At 40.0% G+C, this 25180-nt stretch overlaps 1 protein-coding gene across 2 annotated transcripts in view; it reads left to right on the forward strand.

The window, feature by feature from the left end:
* DLC1 (DLC1 Rho GTPase activating protein) overlaps positions 1-25180 on the forward strand; it is a gene marked incomplete at its 5' end in the record, with an annotated part of 305940 nt that overhangs the window by 258246 nt on the left and 22514 nt on the right. For both annotated transcript variants that reach the window (XM_081333189.1, XM_081333190.1), the window contains 2 exons: positions 8295-8366; positions 13771-13852. In XM_081333189.1, coding sequence (XP_081189315.1) covers positions 8295-8366; positions 13771-13852 — 154 coding nt within the window. The remainder of the gene's footprint in view (positions 1-8294; positions 8367-13770; positions 13853-25180) is intronic.

A 25180-nucleotide genomic window follows, 5' to 3' on the forward strand; every position in this document is an offset into this window, starting at 1 on the left:
GTGCATATGGCCTGGGTGGGCGTGGCCTACTGAGTGGGCGTGGCTAGAGTGCGTATGGCCTACTAGGTGGGCGTGGCCAGCTCTACATCATTCGCATCAAGGGTGCCTATGGGTGCCTGGGCAGGAGTGGGACACATCTGAGGGTCTCTGGCAGAAGGAGGGTCTCTGGGCCAGGGCCAAGGCAGTGGGGGCCGTTCCCTCACTGTTTCCAGGATGGCTTCGCGGGCCGCATGAAACCACTTTGCGGGCCGGATCCGGCCCCCGGGCCTTGTGTTTGACATGTCTGCTATAGAGAGCAAGCTATGACAGAATAGCTAGGGCAGTGATGGCGAGCCTTTTAGAAACCGAGTGCCCAAACTGCAACTCAAAACCCACTTATGTATCGTCGGGTGCTGAGTGGGTGTGGCCAATTGGGTGGGCATGGCTGCGGTGTTAACGGCAGACTGGAGGGGACTAAAAAGTTCAATTAATCAATTCCAACTTTGTGAGATCTTTTTTTTTCCCCACGAGAAGTTGAAATTGATTGATTGAACCTTTTCTTTTTTCTTTTCTTTTTTCTGCACACAGCGGCGGAGGCCTAAAGCAAAAAGGTTTTATAAAACCTAGCTGAAGGCCTAGGACTGGGGCGACGGTACGCATGCGTGCCCTGTGGCACGTGTGCCATAGGTTCACCACCACGGAGCTAGGAAAAAGATGATACGCTTTAGACTTGATAGTGAAAAAGAATGTATATAGGAAGTCCTCAATTTACAACCACAATTGTGACCAGAATTTCCACTTTTAAGCAAGGTAGTTGGGTGAGTCGCATCTTTTTTTTTTCCATAGTTGCTAAGCAAATCACTGCATTTATTAAGTAATTCAAGTGGTCATTAAGCAAATCCAGCTTCCCAAATTGACTTTGCTTCTCAGAAGCTGGTTAGGAAGATCTCAAATGGCGATCATTTGGGATGCTACAACCATTGTAAATACGTGCTACAAATACCTGTTAGCTGAACTTTTTTCATCAGTAGATTTTGAAGAAAACATGATTCTTTCTGCATTGAAGGCTCTCTTTGCTTTAAATTAGGAATAAACTTCATATACGAGAATTCTATTACATGTAAGTATTACTTTGCCTTCAATCCCCATGAGACAGAAATTCTGAAAGACTGTGCTACAACCCTCGCTTCTCTTCATTTGCAGCTTACACAATGCTAATTTCTATTATGTTTCCTCGTTCCCCTCTCCCATCACATGGTTATGTCATTCGGAGATGCTCCCATTATTTTTGGCTAAGTTCTCTCTTTTTTTTAATTTTTGTTTTTTTGCTATTGAGGAAATTGCTTTCTAGAAAGTATATTTTATTCCTGGAAAGTCCTGTCCTCTGCTTGCTAGGGAAAAAATGTTGTCTAATGATGTTTGGCAAGATAGAATGGAAAAGAGGTTGATATTTAATGCGTCAGTCTTAGTTTGACTTAACCAGTGAATTATGCAAAGTTTACACAGAATCTCAATAAATATCGCAGTTGGCCAGAGTGAATAAAACAGCATAAATTATGGATGTAATGAAAGAATGCATCCAAACAGGGGGAGAAAATTAATTCTGATTATTGAAATTGTATTGTCAACCTCTGTAGAACAATTGTATATGGGTGATTTATTTATTTTTTAACTTGGGTACCTGATATGCCCCTTATTGATCAACCTTCTGCTCCTTGGTTCAGAAGATGTGGGGGGGGGGAAAAAACCCTCAGCCATTTGATAATTGTTCCTTGTCTATTCATATTTCCCAACATTAGATATTCTGAAGCATAAAAGTGGGGGAAAGTTAGGGCAGGGGCATTCAAAACAGTCAAGGTGATAGCTGCGATTAAAGCTCCATCCTTTTTATGTGTCAGACATTACCGTAAGGGGGTGGGATTTTATGCGGTCATGGCTATATAGGTAGACCACAATTGAGCCCAAAATTCATGTTGCTAAGTGAAACACTTGTTAAGTGACTTGTACCCCATTTTACGACTTTTCTTGCCACAGTTGTTAAGTGAATCATTGCGGATGTTAAATTAGTAACCCGGTTTGTTAAGCAAATCTGGCTTCTGCGTTGACTTTGCTTGTCAGAAGGTTGCAAAAGGCGACACTGGGGACACTGCACTCGTCATAAATCTGAGTCAGTTACCAAGAGTCTGGATTTTGATCCCATGACCAAGAGGATGCTGCAATGTTCATAAGTGTGAACAACGGTCATAAGACACTTTTTTTTAGCACCGTTGTAATTTTGAAAAGTCACTAAATAAGTCGAGCACTACCTGTAATCTTGACTTTTTTGACCCTCTGCAGATGCCCCTGTAAATGAAATACTATAAGCATTATGTGGCCCCTTAAGGACAAACCACTTTTATCACCAGTTTTTGCGTGGATCTCAGTCCGTTTCACCTGATATATTCGCTGAATTTCATTTGACTGGAGAAGCATATCAGATTGTAGGTCCTAACGCGAAAGTTGCTTAAATCACATACGGTAGTTATATCCCAAGGATGTATGAATCACTTAAAGTGTTCTTGTACTTTAATTTATATTTTTAGAAATTATTTAGGGAAGTTTCCCTTAAAAATGGTATTATTTTCAATTTCATAGAAGAGTGTCTTGCCAATCTTATTTCAGTCCGTAGATTGCTAAAATTTAAATAATCCTCCTTAGGTTTAAAGTTAAACGTTCGAATATTTGCCTACTGTATATTTTTAGTTTATGAGTATTTTGCAGGCTGTTGTCATATAACTGTTCATATATGTTAGTATTGTCTGAAATAAGCCAACTGCATAAAGGCTTGAGATAGATTTGTATTTCTGAACTCCGTTTAAATACTGACAAAAATTGTCAACAAACTACATAGTAGGGTGGTCACTGAATGAATGAGTGAATGAATGAAATGCACAATATTTTCTTGCAGTCTGAGTTTGCAGTCCAGCAACCAGGCTGAGTTGTGACGTTAAACATATCTTTACTTTTACTGCAATTTTTTTTTTAAAAAAATCAAGTAACATTAGTTCGGGGGGGGGGGGACTAATATTTATGGATACTGCAGATGTGAAAGAAGAATGCAGCACAATATTCCTAGTCTTTCCAAATCAATCACATCCCATCAAAGAAGATTCTTTCCTGAGGACTGAAGCAGAGGAAGCGGTTACATAACCCTCTAGGCCTCTGGTTATCAGACACCTAGCTGATAACATTGCTTCTTTTAAAATCTGAATGTTAAATACAAGATAAAAGTCACATTCGATGGTCCACAAATATATTTGATCTCTGCTCAGGTTGTTCAGTCACAGCCTAAGGGTGGAATTAGACAGTCAGGTCCCTGAACTATTTCTTTTGCCTTTTTATGTATAAAGGGGAAGGAAATAGCAACTAACACAGAAATAGGCTAAAAGAAACTTGGAATTTCTTCTCTTTATTTCATTGCAATCTATTGCTATTAAGCGGATTTTCTCCAGGCCAGTAATAATTAGTAGAAATTGCTTCAGGCTAAAGTTTGGAAAGGCAAAGAAATTATGGTTTAGGATTTGCTTTAATTCCCTGGCTTCCTCTATATGATTCTTTTTCAGGTGTGAATAATTGCATTTTACAGGACAGCTAAATCATGTTTAAGAGGCATTTAATTAGCCTGCTCAATTCAAGTTTGGTTCAAAATACATGTCTTTATAGGAATGGAGTGCCTCTCTCTACTAAAATGTTTATAAAGGACATTGGGGTTGCGTGACATATTTCTTGTTAATTTGCAATGAATCAGTGTGTTTAAGGTTTAAGGTTTTATTGGCTAAAACAGTAAAAATGTTCTCTCCATCAAATAAGTTGAATAAGCAGAAAAGGGGGGGAAGGGGAATGATTGCAGGGAAACCAGAGTTGGTTTTGGGATGAAATGAATTACGAATTTGATGCTGGAATGCATCAAACAATGTTGAGTGTTTCCCTATGCTCAGAAACACCTCGTTCCTTAACACTTAGCACATGTCTGCAGAGTGCTTATATATTGTTAAATTAGTGCATATATCAAGATAGTACATCCTCGACTTACGACCACAATTGAGCCCAAAATGTATGTTGTTAAGTGAGAAATTTGTTGCATGAGAATGGCAAACTCCTTTGGGCCTTGTCTTGTGGAAGCATCCAACTGTTCTTGGATTGTCACAGAAAACTAAAGGTCAGATAATACCTGAGTTACACCTGGATAGGAGACTAATAAGAAACCTTAGGATAGCCTGGCAAATAAGAAAGCAATTCTCAAACAATGCAATGACCAACCACTTTTGTACTGTTGCAAAAATGAATGAATAAAGGCATTAATTAAATTACCTCAAGTCAAGCCTGCTCAAAGACCCTGACATTTGGGAAATTAAGGCAATTGGAAAAGAAAACGACCAAAGACATGGTGTCTGAACACTGTCACTGATGACACAACCAGACCCTCATAAGAGCTCAGAAGACGCAGATTACTGATAGAAGAAATGATGTCCATCAGGTCCAGATGAGAAGGAATGAACGTCAGGACAACAAAATTGTGCTGTAACTAACATTTCTCAAATGGCCTTATGCGTCATAATTGCACTTTCAGAAAAAGGTGAGGAAAATCACATCCATTGGATTGCAGTAGCTTTCAAAACAGTTGAGTTGTTTGCAGTGGTGGGATTCAAATAGGTGAACAACCGGTTCTCTGTGTGGATGCTGCTTCCGGAAGCCCGAGCAACAAAAAAATTAGGTACCGTTTCTGCCGAAATGGTGCGAACCAGCTGAATCCCACCACTGGTTGTTTCTAAGGATTTCTACCCTAGTCTTTAAAAAAGATTAGATATGGACAAGGCTAAATAAACGGTAAAAATGGACTCTTGGCCACAAATCCTCAATCAGCCAAAATCTTGATGGCAGGAAAAAATTTTGAACTGTCATTAAGGAAAAGATAAAGCTTGAATTGGATGGTAATATTCTGTTGAGGAATTCTTTTAATTTCCCATTGATTTGCATAGCTGCTCATTGGATTAATCCTGTCACCACATTCATTCTAAGACATGAAACATCTTGATTTAGTTCTTTGGCCTTAGGTGCCCAGTTTGTCCTCAGATAGGCAAATAGCATGAAGATAAGGCAGTAAAGGAGTAAGAATGAAGCAATTATACAAAAGTTGGTCTACTACAGAGGTAGGCAACCTCGGCTCTTTTATGACTCATGGATTTCAACTCCCAGAATTCCTGAGTCAGCTGACTCAGGAATTCTGGGAGTTGAAGTCCATGAGTCATAAAAGAGCCGAGGTTGCCTACCCCTGGTCTACTAGTTACACAGAACAACGAATAAGCAGCCAGAAAACCTTCTGGGGATCCAGCGGGTTGGAATCCCTGCATTTCCCTTTTTTTAGCCTAGGTTGATTCTGATGGCCAAGTTAGGCTTAAGGATAGAATAGAATATCTTTATTGTCATTGTGTAACTCGCCACGAGATTAAGTGGACAACCATATCTTCGGCAATCAACTTCCTAGCATGCCACACAGCTTTTCGAAGGCTAATCAGAAGCTCTAATCTTCAAATTAAGCTCAGTTGCTCATGACTTCATAGATAAGTCCATATGATAAGAATACGAAAGCTATTTGTCACTGCCTTCCTCTGTCAATGTTCTTAGGTTGAAAGTAAATGTACATTTTCATTTTAGCTTGGAAATGTGGTACAATTGAAGCTGCAGAAAGAGTTTTTGAGTCTCTCCAGGTAATACATATTTTTAGTTTTCCTGCCAACCTCAGTCTGTTTTCTGGGATCACTATCCAAATAATTTAGCAATGTTGGCACACTTGATAAGAAAACCCGAGTACAAAAGTCAAAGATCTTTACATGTTCCCTTTCTCCTGGCCCCTTGTACCAAGCAGTATTCTGAACAGTTGGAGCAAATAAGCTGAATGTAGATGGAATAATTCTTAAATGTTGTGGTGCTGCATAACTCTCTTTTTTTTTTTACTGTCAACCCGAATAGTAAACACGTTCTTGATTGAATGTAACACAGTGCCTTAGTTCACGGGTGTCAAATCCGCCGTGCCACGTGACGTGTCGCGACTTATCGCAACTTCCTTTGCATTGATGGAGCTGGGGTGGGCACGGCCTCCGTATGATGCAGCCGGCCCACAGGCTGGCAAGTTTGACACCCCTGCCTTAGTTGTCCTAAGGATCAACGTCAGTTAGTGTTACTTACATGCTATTAAAAAATGGGCATTACCTTTATTAGGTGCAGTATTTCAGTCTGCAAGTAGATTATTGTATGTGAAAGACACATGATTTACTAAGGAATACTCACGAATGGTTGGAAGTGGGTGTTTTTTTTTAACAAGGCTTTACTTGTGAAGAGCACAGAGAAACATTTGCTGAGCTTTGCTTTTAAAAGCTTTGCTTGAGCAGGGGGCTGGACTAGAAGACCTCCAAGGTCCCTTCCAGCTCTATTCTATTCCAGGGCTTTTCAACCAGTGGTACGGGTACCACCCGTGGTACATTGGCACCTGGCAGGTGGTACATGACCATCCTAGAAAAGTGGTAGCGGGGGGAGGGGAATGAGCTGAACCTGTGGCAGCACCGCACAAGCCTGAGCGAGAGACGGCTGGAGCTGCAGGGCAGTCAGGGCTCAGTGGAAGCGCCAGGATCAGCGCTTCATCGGGGCTGTCAGGGCTCAGCGGAAGCGCCAGGATCAGCGCCAGGCTCCAGCTGGAGCTCGGTGCTGATCCTGGCGCTTCTGAGCCCAGAAGACGCGCTGATCAGCTGGAATGTTGCAGCATCTCCAGGGTCTTGTGATTTACATTCAGATGCTCGGCAACTGATTCATATTTATGACGGTCACAGTGTCCCAGGGTCATATGATGGTGTACTGGTGGTACTCGGATGTTGCCGTATCCTAAAAGTGGTACAATGGGTGAAAAGGTTGAAAAGCCCTGTTCTATTCTGTTCTATTCTATTCTGTTCTATTCTATTCTATTCTATTCTATTCTATTCTATTCTATTCTATTCTATTCTATTCTATTCTATTCTATTCTATTCTATTCTATTCTATTCTATGTGTCTCAGGGGGTTTCTCTGGAAGACCTATTCCTGCTTGTGCTGGTAGCACATTTTCTTTTTAACACAGTTCCAAGACAGATACCACTTGCTTTCTTCTTGGTGCTAGGGAGATGCTTTCTTTCTTCCATTTTAGATGATTTTTTATAGTATGCTTTATTGTTTTGAGTAACTACTCTGTTCTGGTGAGTTTTATCCACTTCGTACACCATGTACTTTTCCTATGTAATTTTTGTTGTATTTTAATATTCTTTGTTCTGATTTTCGTTATGTTCAGAAAATGGGCAGATTAAAATATATATATAACAAATACAGGAAGTCCTCAGTTTGCAACCACAATGGAGCCCCAAAATTCCACTGCTAAGCAAGATAGTTGTTAAGTGAGTTTTGTCCCATTCTACAACCTTTCTTGCCACAGTGATTAAGTGAAACACTGCGGTTGTTAAGTTACTAATACGGTGGTTGTTGAGTGAATTTGTCTTCAGACATTTACTTTGCTCGTCAGAAGCACAAATCACAAACACAGATCAGTTGCCGAGGTTCCAAATTTTGATCGTGTGACCGTGGGAATTCTGCAACTGCCATAGCTGGGAAAAGACTCACAGGTTGCTTTTTTAGCTCCTTTGTAACTTCAAACAGTCACTAAACGAATGGTTGTAAGTCAAGGACTGCCTGTAAAAAGAGGCTCCTTCCTTTGCCACACCTTGCAGGAAAAGCTCCGTGTGCATAAATTGCTCCTCGCTGGATTGTAGCTATTTAATATGAAGAATGTTGCATAGCTTGGCTTAATTTTATTTGGCCATGGAGCGGTAGAATTCCATAAAGCTGTTAAAGCAGAAGGGTAACCACAAGTTACCACAACTTGGGCAATAAGTTGCATTTCAGTCCAAATCATTATGCTATGTAGGGGCCCTGGTGGCACAACGGTTAAAAATGAAGTATTTCAAGCAAACTCTGCCCACTGCCAGCAGTTCGATTCACCGGCTCAAGGTTGACTCAGCCTTCCGTCCTTCCGAGGTGGCTAAAATGAGGACCCAGATTGTTGGGGGCCATATGGCGACTCTGTAAACCGCTTAGAGAGGGCTGTAAAGCACTGTGAAGCGGTATATACGTCTGAGTGCCATAGCTATTACTATCTGTGCACATTTTCTACATGTAATGTTTTAAGATATATTTTTTTAAAAAAAAAGTTTGCTTTCTCACTTACCAATTTGGAATTGTTTTTTTTTTCTTTTTCAGAGATTGAAGCAAAAGAAGCGTGCAATTGGCTGCAAGCAGCAGGATTCCCCCAGTATGTTCAGCTTTACGAGGGTAAGTAACAATGCAACTCAAGGTTCTATGATGTTATTCTTAATAATGGCATGATTATATCACTATTGGTTTACATAGAATAGATCATAATGGTAAATAGGTTAGAAGGTCATGGTATCAGTGTTCACTTGCATCTAATGATCTTTGTGTGTTTGACACAATTAACGTCCTGTTGTGTCAGATGACAGACTTAAGTACTGCTGATAAGGTAATCAGATTAAAGATTTTGGAATTATTTTGGAACAATACAGTGCTGTCTTAGTTCATGTTGTTATTTTGTCCTAAGTAAGGGGGGGGCAAGCAATTGTGATATATACCTTATTTTTGCAACCCCACAGCCACCAAGATTATGCTTCCAAAATTCAGCAACCAAATAACAATAACATTAGATAGATTAGACCATGAAATCAATTTTACAGGATGTTTCCAACTACTTTTTACAGAATCTTCTAAGACTGATTTTTGCGGTACCTCTTATTCCATAGAACATTGAACAATAGGGTTCGAAGAGACCTAGAGATCCTCTAGTCCAACCCCCTGTTCAAGCAGGAGACCTGGTATCGTTCCAGACAAATGGCTGTCCAGGTTATGGAGATGTCTTCTTAACATTACCTGAATTTTCTGGATCCAAAAATGCTTCCACCCCGGCACCTTGGCAACAAAGTCTGAATGTCTCCATCAAAGGCATCTTCCTTACTCCCTAAATGTAACAAACATGTGGCAACATGGCTTTCTATGTATAGGATAAAAGGCTGGAGGATGCCCCCTTTTTTCCCAGAGGCCCTTTGGGCGTTTTCTCTTTGGACTCACCTTCCTGCCTTGACGTAGTTGCTTGGTAGTTAGTTACTGTTTTCATCCCTTGTCTTCTAAAGTAGGTGCCCCCAACCCCCAGTCTGTGGATCAGTACCTGGCCGCGGCATGCCAGCAACCAGGTTGCACAAACAAGCAAAGCCCCATCCGTGGGATGCAGGCAGCACACAAAACCACATCCCCTCTGGTCCACGGGAAAACCTCTCACCATGTAACCAATCCCTGGGGCCCAAAAAGTTGGGGACTTCTGTTCTAGAGCCACCTCACTTGGTGCCCTCTCTATAATCCTGGTCTACGAGAAATACAGGCTGTCTGGGAAATAAGAGATAAAAATAGAATTACGTAAGTTCTTTTCTGTTACTACTTATTAATATATTTGGTAAATTTTAAGTTATCAAATCTATACATTTTTTATAGATTTATAGTGTAACCGTCTCAAATGAGAGGCTCTCGGAGGCACACAAAGGTCAAAACACAAAAAACACATACTGCACAGCAAAATGACAACCAAATTCGTTTTTAAAGCGTATTTTAATAATCTGTGGGAGAATTCCCTCAGTCTCCCTAGCAATCTAATCACCTTACAAACTCCAGTTATTAGAACTGAAAGGAAATGGTACTGCTCACTTTTTTTCTCACCTTAGCCTTGGTAATCAGCTTAGCCTTGGACTTCAACTCCCAGAATTCCTGAGCCAGCATGGCTCAGTATGGAAACCTCTCCCTTTCCCCTCAGCATGGCTGGCTCAGGAACTCTGGGAGTTGAAGTCCACGAGTCACAAAAGAGCCAAGGTTGCCTACCCCTGGTATAGAGCCCCAAATATGATACCTACACAGATACTCCTCAACTGATGACCACAATTGAGCCCAAAATTTCTGTTGCTAAGTGACACATTTGTTAAGTGCCCTATTTTGCAACCTTTCTTGCACAGTTGTTAAGTGAATCACTGCACTTGTTAAGGTAACAAGACGGTCGTTAAGTGAACCTGGCTTCCCAACATTGACTTTTCTTGTCAGAAGGTCACAAAAGATGATCACATGACCCCAGGACACATCAACCGTCATAAATATGAACCAGTTGACAAGTATCTGAATTTTGATCACGTAACCATGGGGATACTGCAACAGTCATAAGTGTGAAAAAGGGTCATAAGTTATTTTTTCCAGTGCCGCTGTAAGTTTGAGAAGTCACTAAATGAACTGTTGTAAGTCAAGAATTACCTTGCTTGCCTATTCTACCTTATCTATTCTAAATATTGAAAAGGGGGTGGGGCACTAAAACTAGGTTTGAGAATCTTCACTTCTGCTCCATTTGAGTTACATCATGGTTCATGAGTGGCCAGCTTGTTATTTTTTGAAAAATAATAACTATGATTTGTCACTGGGGAAAAAAAAGCTACCCTATTCTAAGACAAGCATTGAATTCAGAATCCCAGAAGCTGCAAGACAGTGGTGGGGAACCATGGCTGGCTCAGGAATTCTGGGAGTTGAAGTCCACAAGTCATAAAAGGGGGAGAAGCTGATCAAAGAGTTATTGTGCAGATATAAAGAATAAGGAAAAATTGGGAGGGCAGAGACTGAAGCTGAATGTTGAGCCTCCAGTCGTGCCCAGTCCTGTTCTATCCTCATTAACTATTTTTTTATATAATTGAAATCTTTTTAAAATTCATATCCTAATTTAATTCTGTATCGCTTTGCAACCTGCACCTTAAAACATCTCTAAGCTTTAAGTCTGAAAATAAAGTAATAGGCAACTTGTATTATCCTGCATCACTATATACTCAACTCTTTTGTTACAAGTAATTCTTACTGACTGTTGCCATGCTTCTTGGTGTTAAAGTTCTGTAAACGTTGCAACTTCTAGGTCTGTGTGTATTGACCTGGTAAGCCTGTTAAAAGCCTGCCTGTAGAAATCTAGAGGTGCATTTCTATTGAGAATTTACAGCTAGGACGTTCAGGGTGAGTTATCCTTGCCAAACCGTGCAAGATTTAACAGAGTTAAAATATTTTAAAACTGTGCTAGTGTTGGTTAACCTCAGTGTGCCTCAGAAATCTTTTCGTTGTTTAGCTCCCTAAAAATCTACAGCAGAGATCAGACGTTTTCTTGTAGTTGGAGGGAAACTTCAAGATCAGCATCTCACCACAGCTGTTTGGTTAACTAAATAGAGATGTTTCATTATTTACTGTTGGACAACTTAGCACAGCTAAGCAGAGTGTTCTTAAGAAATGATTGATTTAAAGGCTTTAGCTCACAGCTGCATTGGCAATAGTCGAGAATAATGGCACTCACAGAGACAACATTTGGCAGCTCTTTTGTTTATCTGTTTAAGAACTGAGTTTCCGCCTATTCTATTCTTTAGATTTGGGCCAGAGACCAAACCAAGGAGATTCTATTTTAGAAAATTAAAGTAATAATAACATTAATGTAAAATATCTCGGCAGGATAGCTCTAGCTATTGTCTTCTCTCCCTTTTTCTATATTTGGATGCTTTTGATTTCATTTCTCTGCCAAAATTTCTAGGAAGGTTTCCTTCAAACAAGCTGTTTTTCGTAATTTCTGCAAATAAAAATCTTCCTCTGATGCCATGATAGAAGCCAAGTTACTGCTGCAGCTTTCTATACTACGGAACAAGATGTAAGGACATTAGAACTCCAGAATTTTTAGTCAATACAGCAATTGGTTGAGGAGTATGAGAATATATAGTTCCCACTCATCTGGTGAATGCCAAGATAGAGAAATTTGTTTTCTCTATGCCAAGATAGGAGCCATGTTGGCGCAGTAGTTAGAATGCAGTATTGCAGGCTAGTTCTGCCCACTGCCAGCAGTTCTATCCTCACAGGCTCAAGGTTGACTCAGCCTTCCATCCTTCAGAACTCAGTAAAATGGGGACCCAGATTGTTGGGGGCAATAGGCTGACTCTGTAAACTTCTTAGAGAGGGCGGTAAAGCACTATGAAGCGGTATACATAAGTCTTAGTGCTATTGTTACAGAACAAGGCACGACAGCGGTAATGTCAAAGTAGCTCGTGAATTTCCAAAAGGAAGGGCGGCAACACAGAAAGCTCACTAAGCTTTTGATGCGGGCTCAGTGGGTTAGGACGCTGAGCTTATCGATCAGAAGGTCGGCAGTTTGGCGGGTCGAATCCCGAGTGCCGCGTAACAGAGTGAGCACCTGTTACTTGTCCCAGCTTCTGCCAACCTAGCAGTTCGAAAGCACGTAAAAATGCAAGTAGAAAAATAGGGACCACTACGGTGGGAAGGTAACAGCGTTCCGTGCGCCTTTGGTGTCTAGTCATGCCAGCCACATGACCACGGAGACGTCCTCGGACAAGCGCTGGCTCTTCGGCTTTGAAACGGAGATGAGCACCGGCCCCTAGAGTCGGAAACGACTAGCACGCATGTGCGGGGGAACCTTTACCTTTACCTTTTACATGTTCCATCTGGCTTTGATAAATGCAGATTGTGCAGTAATCGAAGCCTTGGCGTGTGGTGACAATAAATGACACGTTTTGAGAAGAATGCGCTACAATTCGTGAAGTAGCGTGGACGCTGATCACAGGGAGAACTGGTTCAAGTATTTTAGTTTTTGCCGAACCCCCTTCCAATAATTGTGTCAGTTTAACTTAACTGGCAAAGTTGCTAGGGAAGAACTTTGCCAATTGTCAAGCTTCTGGAGGAAAGATAGAGAAGCAGTGTGTGATAGAAATACAATCTGTAATCTAGGATTTAGAGCTGTTGTCAGTTCTGTAGAATACAGGCTCAGGGGCCATCTGCCACTCAGTGATCCGCAGATGCTGAAAAATCCTACTTGTCTATTTACCACTGCAGGTTACTTGTAAATTTCCAAACTTCTTTTCATATTGTCAGTGTTGTTGCTTCATTCTTGCTCCCTCCCAAGTGTTTACCTAAAACAGGTTTCCAAACTGACAGAGCAAATGCAGCTTGTACCTCGTGCATGGTGGCCAGGCAGGTGTTTGTCAAGCCTTTTTGTTTTTGTAATCTGGGCAGGCAACAGAAAGAAGAGACTTAACTAAACCCATGTGGATTACCACACACAGCTTAGTAGACTGCCTTTTGCTTGATGGGTCACAAGAGCACAACACCCAACACCCCAGGAAAGAGAGGGGACATAAAGCTTAAAGCGTTGATTCTTTCATTCAGGACGCTACTCTCTGTCTTTTTAAAATATTTATTTCTCTCTCGCCTTGATAGACCTGGTTTTTTAAAAATGTCTGCTTTGTTGCTTTTCAGTGTTGCTGGAACTGCTACCTAAATGGTGTCTATACAGACCCCTGGAAGGTTTCGTCATAATGTTAATATTTGTTCCAAAGGCCAGATTGGTTTTTCACAGTTCACGCTATTTTGTATTTGACATCCTACAATATACCTTCCCTTCCTTGCTGTAATACATGGCCGTGTTCATTCCCCCGTTAAAGCTTCTGCACGTTTCACCCAAGATGGTATAAAAAGAAATGTTTATTATCACAGTTGGGTCCTTGCATTCGATCTCTTTGAGAGAGATGGTTTCTTTGAAAGAAGTTTTCAGTGGAAAGAACTTCTTTTTTTTCTGACTGCTCATCCATCTTGGTCCTTACAGATCTTATCTTTCCCATTGACATCACTTCAGTGAAGAGAGAACATGATTTTCTGGACAGAGATGCCATTGAAGCCTTGTGCAGGTATGTAAGAAAAGCCGCTTTAAGGCCACACTTGGAATACTGCATCCAGTTTTGGTCACCACGATGTAAAAAAGATGTTGAGATTCTAGAAAGAGTGCAGAGAAGAGCGACAAAGATGATTTAGGGGGACTGGAGGCTAAAGCGTATAAGGAATGGTTGCTGGAATTGGGTACGTCTAGTTTAATGAAGAGAAGGGCGAGGGGGGACATGATAGCAGTGTTCCAATATCTCAGGGGCTGCCCCAAAGAAGAGAGAGTCAAGCTATTCTCCAAAGTGCCCGAAGGCAGGACAAGAAGCAACGGATGGAAACTAACCAAAGAGAGAAGCAACCTAGAACTAAGGTGAAATTTCCTGACAGTTAGAACAATTAACCAGTGGAATAACCTGCCTCCAGAAGCGGTGAATGCTCCAACACTGGAAGTTTTTAAGAAGAGACTGGCCAGCCATTTGTCTGAAATGGTATAGGGTTTCCTGCCTGAGCAGGGGGTTGGACTAGATGACCTCCAAGGTCCCTTCCAACTTCATTATTACTATATGGTCATTAAGCTAATCCCCATTGACTTGTTGGAAGCCAGTTGGGAAGGTCACAAATGATGATCACATGACCCCAGGAAATGGAAATGGAAATACATGCCAGTTGTCAAGTGCCCAAATTTTGATCTTGTGGCCACAGGGATACTGTGCCGGTCATAGGTGCGAGTATTTTTCAGCTCTGTCGTAACCTTGAATTGTCATTACATGAATGGACGTAAATCAGGACCACCTGTATTTGGAATGGATTAATAATTTGGCATCAGCTGGCAATACTGTATTATTTACTCTAGATATTTTGGAAGCATAATGCTCATGATTGCTAACTTTATCTTCTGTGTATGTGTTTAATCTTAAAACCATCTAATTTGGTAGCTTTCATCATGTTTTAAATTCCAGAGGTGCAGCATGTGAAGAAAAAGCAGTGAAGGAAAGGTTATCACAAGTCTTTGTGGAAGGGATAAAATTAAACATGTTGTTTGCAACAGCATCGCATTTAAGTGGTTTTGTGCATTTTCATTTTGGTTGACTTAGATCTGGCACATACAAGTTGCTCTATAATGTAATATAATACTGAACTAGCTCTACTGCTGTGTCACATTTAATCTGCTGTGCAGGTAAAGCTGTTTAAAATAGCATTACTTTTAACACATTGCTTAAGTAAGCATTTGAGATAAATTAAGCTAATCTTTTAACTTTGTGGATTGCACATTAGCCACTCCAAAGTACAATACATAAGCCTATATGTATATAATGTATTTCAATTATTCTCTATGCACATTTTATTATATGCAGTTATGTTTCTTGAACCATAAAGGCTTGGCAAGTGAATTTTTTTCCCCCAATCCGGACAAGTCGAAGTAAACAATTTTAAATAAGTGCAAATTTCTCTATCTAGAAAGCCTTCATGATTTTTTTTAAAAAATCAGTTATGTGATCTGAAGTATGGAGAAATAAAACATATTTAACAAGAAAGGCTCTAAGTTATGTGTAGCCTATATTTCACAATTAAACACGCATAGTAAGCCAGCCCTCTAAAAAAGTAGATTGCTTTTTTTATTTAATGCTGAGATTCATGCATCTGTAAGGAAAATAAATAAATTCTTGGATAAGATTTGGCATGTGAATATAATACCCATCTGTCAATATGCTATCGGGAGAATTTAATTATTTATTAAATTTATATTACTAGACTATTATATATGTGTAGCCTTGTTCATTTCCTCTTTGGAGATGAAGATGTTTGATAAACAGGATTATGTGACATGTTTGAAGAAATCCCTGTGTCTCTTGCTCTTTCCTTTTCCCTCCAATTTCCAAGTCCTCCAACTGATTTGTAATACCGACAATTCAAAACTTAATATTTTATTAAATTTAGAGCCATGATTGAAAACTAATACTTCATTGCCTAGAAGATGGTTATCTGCCTAAACCTTAGTTAAATTTTCACCTGAAAGGTATAAATTGTATTCTTATTGAAGCTACAGTACATGTCTTTGTGCCCTGGAAAAAGGAAACAAAGATGCTTTTACTCTTGGGTGGGGGGAGAATAAAATCCATAAATGCAGATGTGTTTCTTGCGCGCTCTACAAGCTTGAAGGGGAAAGAATAATCTGTTGGGAGACTCTTCTAATTAAGGAAACAAAATCCTGGAGGCACGGTTTTATTTTTAAAAACCAGCCATTGTTATATATTGTTTTTCTACGGTCACCTGGATAGCTGTTGTTTATAAAATGTAGTTTATTGGAATTGCTGTTTGCAACTGACTTTGTAACATTGTTAACATTGTGGCACAGGATTACAGGCTTTGTGTAGTGATAGTTTACAAGGCAAGAGTATTTGGGACTAAGATGAATGCATGAAGCACTCAGAATGTTCAAATTCTGTGGTCTCTGAAATGATAAATGAACATTTGTGTTCCCATCATGAATAAAACTAGATATGTCTCTCCTTGGTAGCAGATATATACCACTGCCTCCTTAGTATCAAACATACCTCAATTTACGACCACAATTGAGAGCATTGCAGTTGTAAAGCGAGACATGACCTCAATGACTTGGTGACAACAATCCCAGCTTTCCCTGTGCAGTTTTTAACCAAGAATTGCAGGTCATTAAATGACTACCCCAATCCAAGCCATTCCAGAGTTGGTGCCTTCCAGCCCGGAGCCTTAGCAAGGTAAGGGATTGCCTCCAATTCCCCCAGCTGCCTGTCTCAGCCCAATTTCTGCCTTTGGCCATCCTGCACCCTGCCCTGTGGGACAGGAAGCAGCCCCCAAACCATGCAGCTCTGGGGTTGCTTGCCACACCTCAGAAAACCTCAGTTGCCCCTGCTTAGCCCAGCAAGTACCAGCAAGCACTCATTCAGCCTAATGGTTATCTGCCTAAACCAGGGGTAGGCAACCTTGGCTTTTTTATGACTCGTGGACTTCAGCTCCCAAAATTCCTGAGCCAACATGGGCTAGCTCAGGAATTCTGGGAGTTGGAAGTCCACGAGTCATAAAAGAGCCAAGGTTGCCTACCCCTGGCCTAAACCTTAGTTACATTTTTCGCCTGAAATATACAAATGGTATTCCTATTGAAGTTACATGGCTTTGTGCCCTGGAAAAAGAAAACCAAGATGTTTTACTCTTCAGGACAAGAACAAAATCTGATAAGGATTGTTGTGCAGAGGGCTCCTTGTGCTATCAAGGAGTTGCACAGACAAGGAAGGGTACTGAGAGCAGTAAGAGTCACACAGTAACCACAAGAGTACACTGAGTTGTAAAAGCAAAAAGTATTTTACTTGTGAGGTGGTGTAAAAACAAAAATGCACAGTCAAAAATAAACAGTCCAGGTCATACACAAAATTAACAGTCCAAGTAGCAATCCAAATACAAAGTCTTCTTACTGGTCCAGAGGTCAATACACAGTTCAGGTTTATCACAGTAGTAAACCAATAGTATAGCAAAACAGAGCAAAAACAGTAACAGTAGAGAGAGCAGTGAATTCAGAGAGAGAGAAGCTACGTTCCTAGCTCCCTCTAATGGCCATGAGAACACTTACATGCCCATTGGCCAATTAACATCTTAAAGTTACAACATCATCATGGTTAATATATTTTTAACCCAACATTGTAGGCTATCACCATATGCCTAACATGAATGCAGATGTGATTTTTGCTTGCTTTATATTAAGCTTTAAGGGGGGGAAATAGTCTGTTGGGAGACTTTTCTAATTAAGAAAGCAAAATCCTGGGGACATGGCTTGCTCCCTTCCCTTCCCAGCCCCATATGCTTCCCAGCCCTTCAAGCAAGGCAGCAAGCATCCGTTCCCTTCCCATCAAGGACCCAGCTTCTCTGGAAAATTGTTTCCTACTTTTTTTCCCCCCATCCTTCTGAAGACAGCGCTGTCTTTTGTAATTGTAAGTTTTGTGAAGGCTGTGCACTGTCTGTGTATTAGAATAGCGCAATCTAATGTAAACTAAATTTAAAGAAAAAAATTGGAAAATGGAAGGAGTAAAAATGAAAGGAAAAAGAAAGGAAAAAAGTACATATATTCAGGTAGTCCTCAACTTACGACCACAGTTGAGCACAAAACTTCTGTTGTTAAGTGGGACATTTGTTAAGTGGGTTTTGCCCCATCTTACAACCTCTTTTGCCAAAGTTGTTAAGTGAATCACTGCAGGCGTTTAAATTAGTAACACGGTTGTTAAGAGAATCCAGCTTCTCCCCTGATTTAGCTGTCCATCTACCAAGATGGGGTTCAGGTCAAATATGGTATTTTTAAAAATCAGTCCTTCAAGCATTCCACTCTCTTTAGACGTTAATGCAGCCCATTGAGGGTGGACCAGAATCAGTAATTTGACCAACATTCACTTTTCCTTCTAGATCACTACAGTGAAAGCCTTATGAAATGGCTTTTTTTTTCTCACGGGCCATTGGATATCATGTAAAAACCTTTTTCATAATTTAAATTACTAACCCTGAAAGTGATATTCTTGATGGCGATAATTTAAGGAGATCAGGCAGGTATCCATCGGGTTGATTACCCATATACTCAATTTTATTTCAGTGTGCTTGTTTTGAAAACTTAACACTTTCCCCAAAGATTGTCTTCATACCTAAATATTAAGTTAATCACTGATTCTGCCTCTTCTTCCCCACCCCACCCCCATCTTTTTGTGTGTGTGTGTTCTCCAATAATCCTGCTGGAGAATTTGCTGCATATGTTAGGTACTGGTAAAAGCTTTGATCTTCAGTCTCGATCAGATTTGTCAGTTTCAAAGACTATTTATATGCTGTGATAAGAAGGGACTTTCAGTTTCCACTTAGCAAATTGCTAAGTGGGTGATGGAAACCATTGCTCTTCCATATGCCTTGGCCAAGCAGCTGTTGCTGAATTTCTTTGAACACATTCCATGAGGACAATGTCAACGTCCGTGGCTGTGCTCTACAGATTTTCAGTTCAGACTGATGACATTTCTTAAGCACAATTATGTGAACTTTGAAGCCAGAGCAGATGCCTCTTTGGATGGTCTGATTGGGCCTTGTTGGCATAAATGGGCATTCATCCTTCAACCGTTAGGTAAGGTTGCTTCTTATCCACATACGCACTAGAGACCATGATGGTGAACAGGCAGCTAACCCGTAATTACGGTTCTTCAAGTGATTATATACGAACTGACTAAATCCATTCACATTTCTTCCGTAAGGGCCTATCCCGGTAAGTACATTGAATTCTATATTTTACTCCATTGGTTGATGGAAACTAAAGAAAAGTGAGTGGAGTGCCTCAAAAGGCATTCAGTGTGTTGTCCTTCAAACCTGCCTCAAATAGGGCAGTTCCTGCTTAAGGCTTTCAGCATGCATGATATCAGTAAGTGTGAATGCAGAATCGAAGAACCACATTTATACTGTTACAGGTAAGCAGCCTGTTCATTCCTGCGCTAAACATTTACTGTTCTGTATAAAACTGCTCTTTAGAAGGCCAGATCCTGAAGCTAAAACTCAAATACTTTGGCCACCTAATGAGAAGGAAGGACTCACTGGAGAAGAGCCTAATGTTGGGAAAGATGGAGGGCAAGAGAAGAAGGGGACGACAGAGAATGAGGTGGCTGGATGGAGTCACTGAAGCAGTAGGCATGAGCTTAAATGGACTCCAGAAGATGGTAGAGGACAGGAAGGCCTGGAGGAACATTGTCCATGGGGTCGCGATGGGTCGGACACGACTTCGCAGCTAACAACAACAACATAAAACTGTTGCTTCTTGCACTGATTCAGGTTACCTTTTGCAGCAGAAATTTTAATGCAAAGTGAAGGAAACAAAGTTGAACCCTATTATTTACATGGCAGGTGCTCTGTAACGGCATGACTGCCAGTATCTTCTTTGTACTAAAGAAAAGGCTAGGAATTGATTGTGCAGTGCGGCATTATCAGAAAGGAACATGGTTTAAATTCTAAGCTGCCAGACATGTTTTAGGCTACTAACTTTATAAAGTGTATGTGCTTCAGGTTCTCTAGATAGCAACTGAGAGTGTGGTTTTCAAAGGTATATAACGATTGCAGGCACCATAGTACTGTAGGTATAACTGTATAGTTGTAATGAAAATAAATTGTAATTCTGTCTTCTCCTCATGTGGTGGTATTAGAAATATATAGCCAGTGGGCGAAAACATTCTTTACTCTGCCTCCTTACACTTACTGGCTGGAGAGAATTAACATTAACAGTTTGCATCCTGATTTTTTTTAAAGTGGGACACTACATATGCCTTTTCTTAATACCCCTTCTTTGCAGCCACCAGTTTTTTCCAATCATTAGTACAAACAGTGACCCAATTTCTTATTATTTAGAGGCAGGAAATACATTGAAACTGTACAATATGCCTTAATTTATGACCATACATTTAACAACCATTCAAAGTTGACAGTGGTGCTAAAAATGTGACAAGTGACAGAGCTTCAACGTATGACCGTCACAGCATCCCCATGGCCGCATCATCAAAATTTCTTGGCAACCAGTTTATGTTTACACAGTCACAGCATCCCATGGTCATATGACTGCCATTTATGACTTTTCCAGGGGACTTCTGACAAGCAAACTCAATAGAGGAAGCCAGATTCATTTACCAACTGTGGTGATTACTTAATGACCACAGCAGAAAAAGGTCATAAAATCAGACCTGATTCATTTCACAACCACGTTGCTTAGCAATGGAAGTTCCAGTTCCGATTGTGGTTGTAAGTCAAGAACTATGTGGCAAAGTCCTATTGAACTTTAAAAATTAGGATATCCTTCCCACAATAAAAATATTGTTTAACTTTCTCAGTTTGCTGTGCATAAAAAAATTATTGTGCAGTTGAGCAAGCTGTGATAGAATCAAAAACAATCTGGCCTTATTACTAGTATGGTTTAAAAATCTATTGTGAATTCTTCTTAGTTCTTTAGCCCAGCAGTCCCCAACCTTTATGGCACCAGGGATCAGTTTCATGGAAGACAATTTTTCCATGGACTCCAGGGGGTGGGGGAATGCTGTCACATGCAACATAGATCCCTTGCGTGCACAGATGAAGCTTTGCTCACTTATACTAGCCCAGTTCCAAAGACATCATGAACTTGTGCTGGACCAGGGATTGAAGACTGTCTTCATTCTGAAATAACAACTGTCTAAGTCAGGGCTTTTCAACCTTTTCACCCATTGTACCACTTTTAGGATATGGCAACATCCGAGTTCCACCAGTCGCCTAGCAAGGTGTCAAAAACTTGATGACCAAAAAAAAAAAGGAAAAAAAATGATGAAGTACAGGTAGTCCTCGACTTACAACAGTTCACCTAGTGACTGTTCAAAGTTACAATGGCACTGAAAAAAGTGCCCCCCCAAGCCGCTGAGCCCTGACAGCCCTGCAGCTCCAGCCATCTCTCGCTCAGGCTTGTGTGGTACTGCCACCGGTTCAGCTCATTCCCCTCCCCCGCTACCACTTTTCTAGGATGGTTGCGTACCACCTGCCAGGTGCCCATGTACCACAGGTGGTTCCCGTACCACTGGTTGAAAAGCCCTGGTTTAACTTACAAGCAACTAAACTTGGTTTAGGAATAATTATGCAAGTCTATTTTTGCAATGCTACACAATTATTAGGGCTTAAGAACAAAGAGACCTAATTTATTTATTTATTTATTTATTAATTTAATTTGTATACCGCCCTTCTCCCTAGGGACTCAGGGCGGTGAACAGGGCAATACATAAAAACTAGATACAAAAACTAAAATTATTAAAACATGATTAAACAATGCCCATAAATTAATACAAATTTAAAATTAAAGTCATTTATAAAAATCCCACCCCATCCCATCAGGCCAGGCCAGCTTGTTTAAAGAGATAAGTTTACTAATACTATAAATCGATAAGAATTTGAAGGAAGATTAAGAGCTAATGCAAGCTGAGCCCTGAAATATCTAGGTAGTGTCAAATTGACTTCTCCCATAGCATCTTTTTTTGTAGGAAAGCAAACTTTTTTGATAGATTTTTCACATTAAAAAATCTGTTGTGAAACTGAGATGAATTTCTATAAATAAAATAAACCTTAATAAATCACAGTTCTAAAGTATCTCCTGTAGCAGTGGTTATATAATTAGACTTGCAGACACATGGGTTCTTATTGAATTTTTAAAAAATATGCAGTTTCAAGCGGTCGTTAAATTAAATGTAGGAAAGCCATAAACCCATGAACTTTACTTTGTGAAAGGTTAAAAAAGAGCCTTTTTCTTTTCTTCTTAACTTAATGCATATTTTCTTCTCTGTCTTCCTGTTAAATGTTGTTTATGGCATACATTTTATTTTTAAAGACAGTTTGGTGGAAATTGTCTTTAAGAGTGTATCCACTTTTCTGCTTCAGCTGCCTCAGCTGCACAACAGTCTTGTTTTTAAAAAAGGGTTTCTTCTAAAACAGATTATCTTTTGGGATCAAATGCTGCCTTATCAGCCTGACAGGAAACTTGTTTCTCCAACAGATCAAAGACTTTGGACTGGTTGAATGCAACAGGCTGGAATTAGATAAACTTGAATAGAGACACTAATATTCTAAAATGTCTGCCTGTTTATTGTTTTGAGGCAATGTGGAAATCCAAATTTACCAGAGATCATTTGTACAGAAAGGATGGAAGAGCAGTTTTAATTCTCTGAGGTTAATTACAATGCTCACAATATTGAAATAAAATGCTACTTTCCTTTTTCATATTTGGAAACGCATCGCTTACTTTTTTTATTCCCTTTACTGGAAATTGAAATAATTGTAAACTATTCAGAAGTTAGTAAGGGAGCGAGGACTCAATTGCTAAGCACATTGATTTGTGCTTTAGATTGTAAGCCGCCCTGAGTCTTTGGAGAAGGGCGGGATATAAATGGGATTTAAATGGGATTTTAAAAGGTTTTCCTTGATTCACCCATTCAGTCCTTATAACTTTGAGGGGGGGAAATGAAATAGGAAATTCTTAACTGGTACATTTGTAGGATTAAGCTCTGATTTCAGACCAGTGTAAGTTCTCCTGCTTTATTTATACAGATAGTCCTCGAATTACAACCACAATTGAGCCCAAAATTTATGTTGCTAAGTGAGACGTTTGTTAAATGAATCTGGGTTTCCCCGTTGTCTTTGCTTCTCAGAAGCTTGGAAAAACTGATCCCATGACCCCGGGACACGGCAGCCCTCATAAATCTGAGTCGGTTGCCAAGCATCCAAATTTTTTTGATCACATGACCATGGGGGTGCTGCAATGGTCATAAGTGAGAAAAACGGTCATAAGTCACTTTTTCCAGTGCCATTGTAACTTTGAACAGTCACTAAAGAAATTGTAAGTCGAGGAGTACCAGTATTATGCACGTAGTAGAGCTTTATATATTTGCTGCAGGGAGTTTATAATGTCTTTATTAGTGTTATTAAGAGCCAATTCTTACCTGACAGCTGCTATTTGAAGTAGGAATGTGAAAATGACACAGGAGGCAATTGGATTGGATTGTTGCCTTGACATTTAACAACGTAGGTGTACAAAGGCCACACGTAGCCAGGGCACCTTCCAAGTAGCTACTGCTGTTGATGAAAAGGTGGCAGCGGAAGACTATTAAATTCAGATAGTATTGGCTACATTTAATTACTCTACTTTTCCTTTAATTGCAACTAAATTAAATCCATAATTTGATGTGAGGACTCTGCCTTTTTCTTGTTTGCTTGCTTTTTTTTTTATAGAGCTCCTGGTGTACAGTATATACAGAACCTTTTTAGCAACTCAGATGAAGCCTTCAGGCTATTATAGTGTGGGCTTCAGACAAAGAATAGCAGTGCAGATAGCCCTTGTTTAATGACAGTAATTGGGACCAGAATTTCCATTGCCAAACAAGGCTGTTGTAAAGCACAACATCATGTGATCCCATTGCTTAGCATCGACAATCTCCCCAATTCCTGTTCTTGTCTTTAAGCAAATGCCTCACTTTACTGCAGCTTGCAATTTCCTGCTGGCTTTCCCACAAAGTCACTGGAAAAGCTAACAGGAATTCGCAAGTCAGCTTGGACAGCTTACAAGCAGGCAGGTGGCAGATGAGTGCTATGGAGTGAATGGGGGAGGGGAATATTGTGGCAAGTGCACATGGGATGGTGCAAGTATTGTGGGCTGGAGTGAGGGTGCTGCTGCAAAGCACAAGTGCAAAATGCGTAGTGGAGCTCCTTGGGAGAAAAAGTGACGAGCGATTTTGATTTATTGAAAAAAAGCAATCTGATAAGAATAATTTAGATTGGCCTTTTCCTCTAAATAACAGATGAATCACAGACTGGGTTCAGACAAAATGAATAGAGGTGGTTAATAATAAATAAAAGCAAAAGCTTTTGGATTTTTTCTCGTCACTGCAAAATAGCTCAGCACGAAGTTCTAAATAGGCCAGGGACTTGACAAACCATCAAAGATGCCATTATTCCAAGTCATAAATACCTTCAAAAGGTCACTGAATGAGTGGTTGTTAATTGATGAACACTTGTAGTGGCAACAATAACACTATAAAACAATAGTATTTTTCTAGAAGGTGAGTCAAATGAAAACTGTAATATAATACTTGGAATAATGACATCTTTGATGGCGTGTCCTGGCCTATTTAGGACTTTTGCTAGGCTATTTTGCAGTGACAAGAAAAAAATTCAAAAGCTTTTGCTTTTATTTATGATTAACCACAGCTATTCATTCTGCCCGAACCTAATCTGTGATTCATCTAAATGTTGTTCAGAGAAAAAGGCCAATCTAAACTATTTTTTATCAGATGGCGTCTTTTCTAATAAATCAAAATTAAGATTAGCCATGTTTTGTTTAATAGTTGCCCTAGGAAATAATATCATTCACATACACGAGTGAGTGTGTGTGTGTGCGTGTGTGTGTGTCCTACCTTTTAAGTTAAGATCTCCAGAAGTATATATTTAAATAAACAACTCCAGTATTTTTTTAAAATCCAGCGTCCTATCTCAATAGAATTAACATGCAGAGATAATACAGAGATAAAAACATACAGCTGCATACATGCTGTAAATTGATATGAGAAAAAAATGACCAATCTTTGGGAGGGTGGGATGGTTTTGCTTCCCTTTCTTTTGAGAAATTAGCAGAAGTATCCTGGGGCTATAGTGAAAATAATTATATTATACAACGTAATACACATCTTAAAAAACAATACGGATGCCTGATGAGTTTTCCTCTGTGAGTTTTGTTGTTGTAGGACAGACAATGAAAGCCGGCTAGTGACCTGTGCCACACTCATGGGCCATGATTGCAACTATTTCCTTACTGT

Source organism: Vipera berus (genome assembly GCF_964194415.1).
Source record: "Vipera berus genome assembly, chromosome: 7".
Classification (NCBI taxonomy): domain Eukaryota; kingdom Metazoa; phylum Chordata; class Lepidosauria; order Squamata; family Viperidae; genus Vipera; species Vipera berus.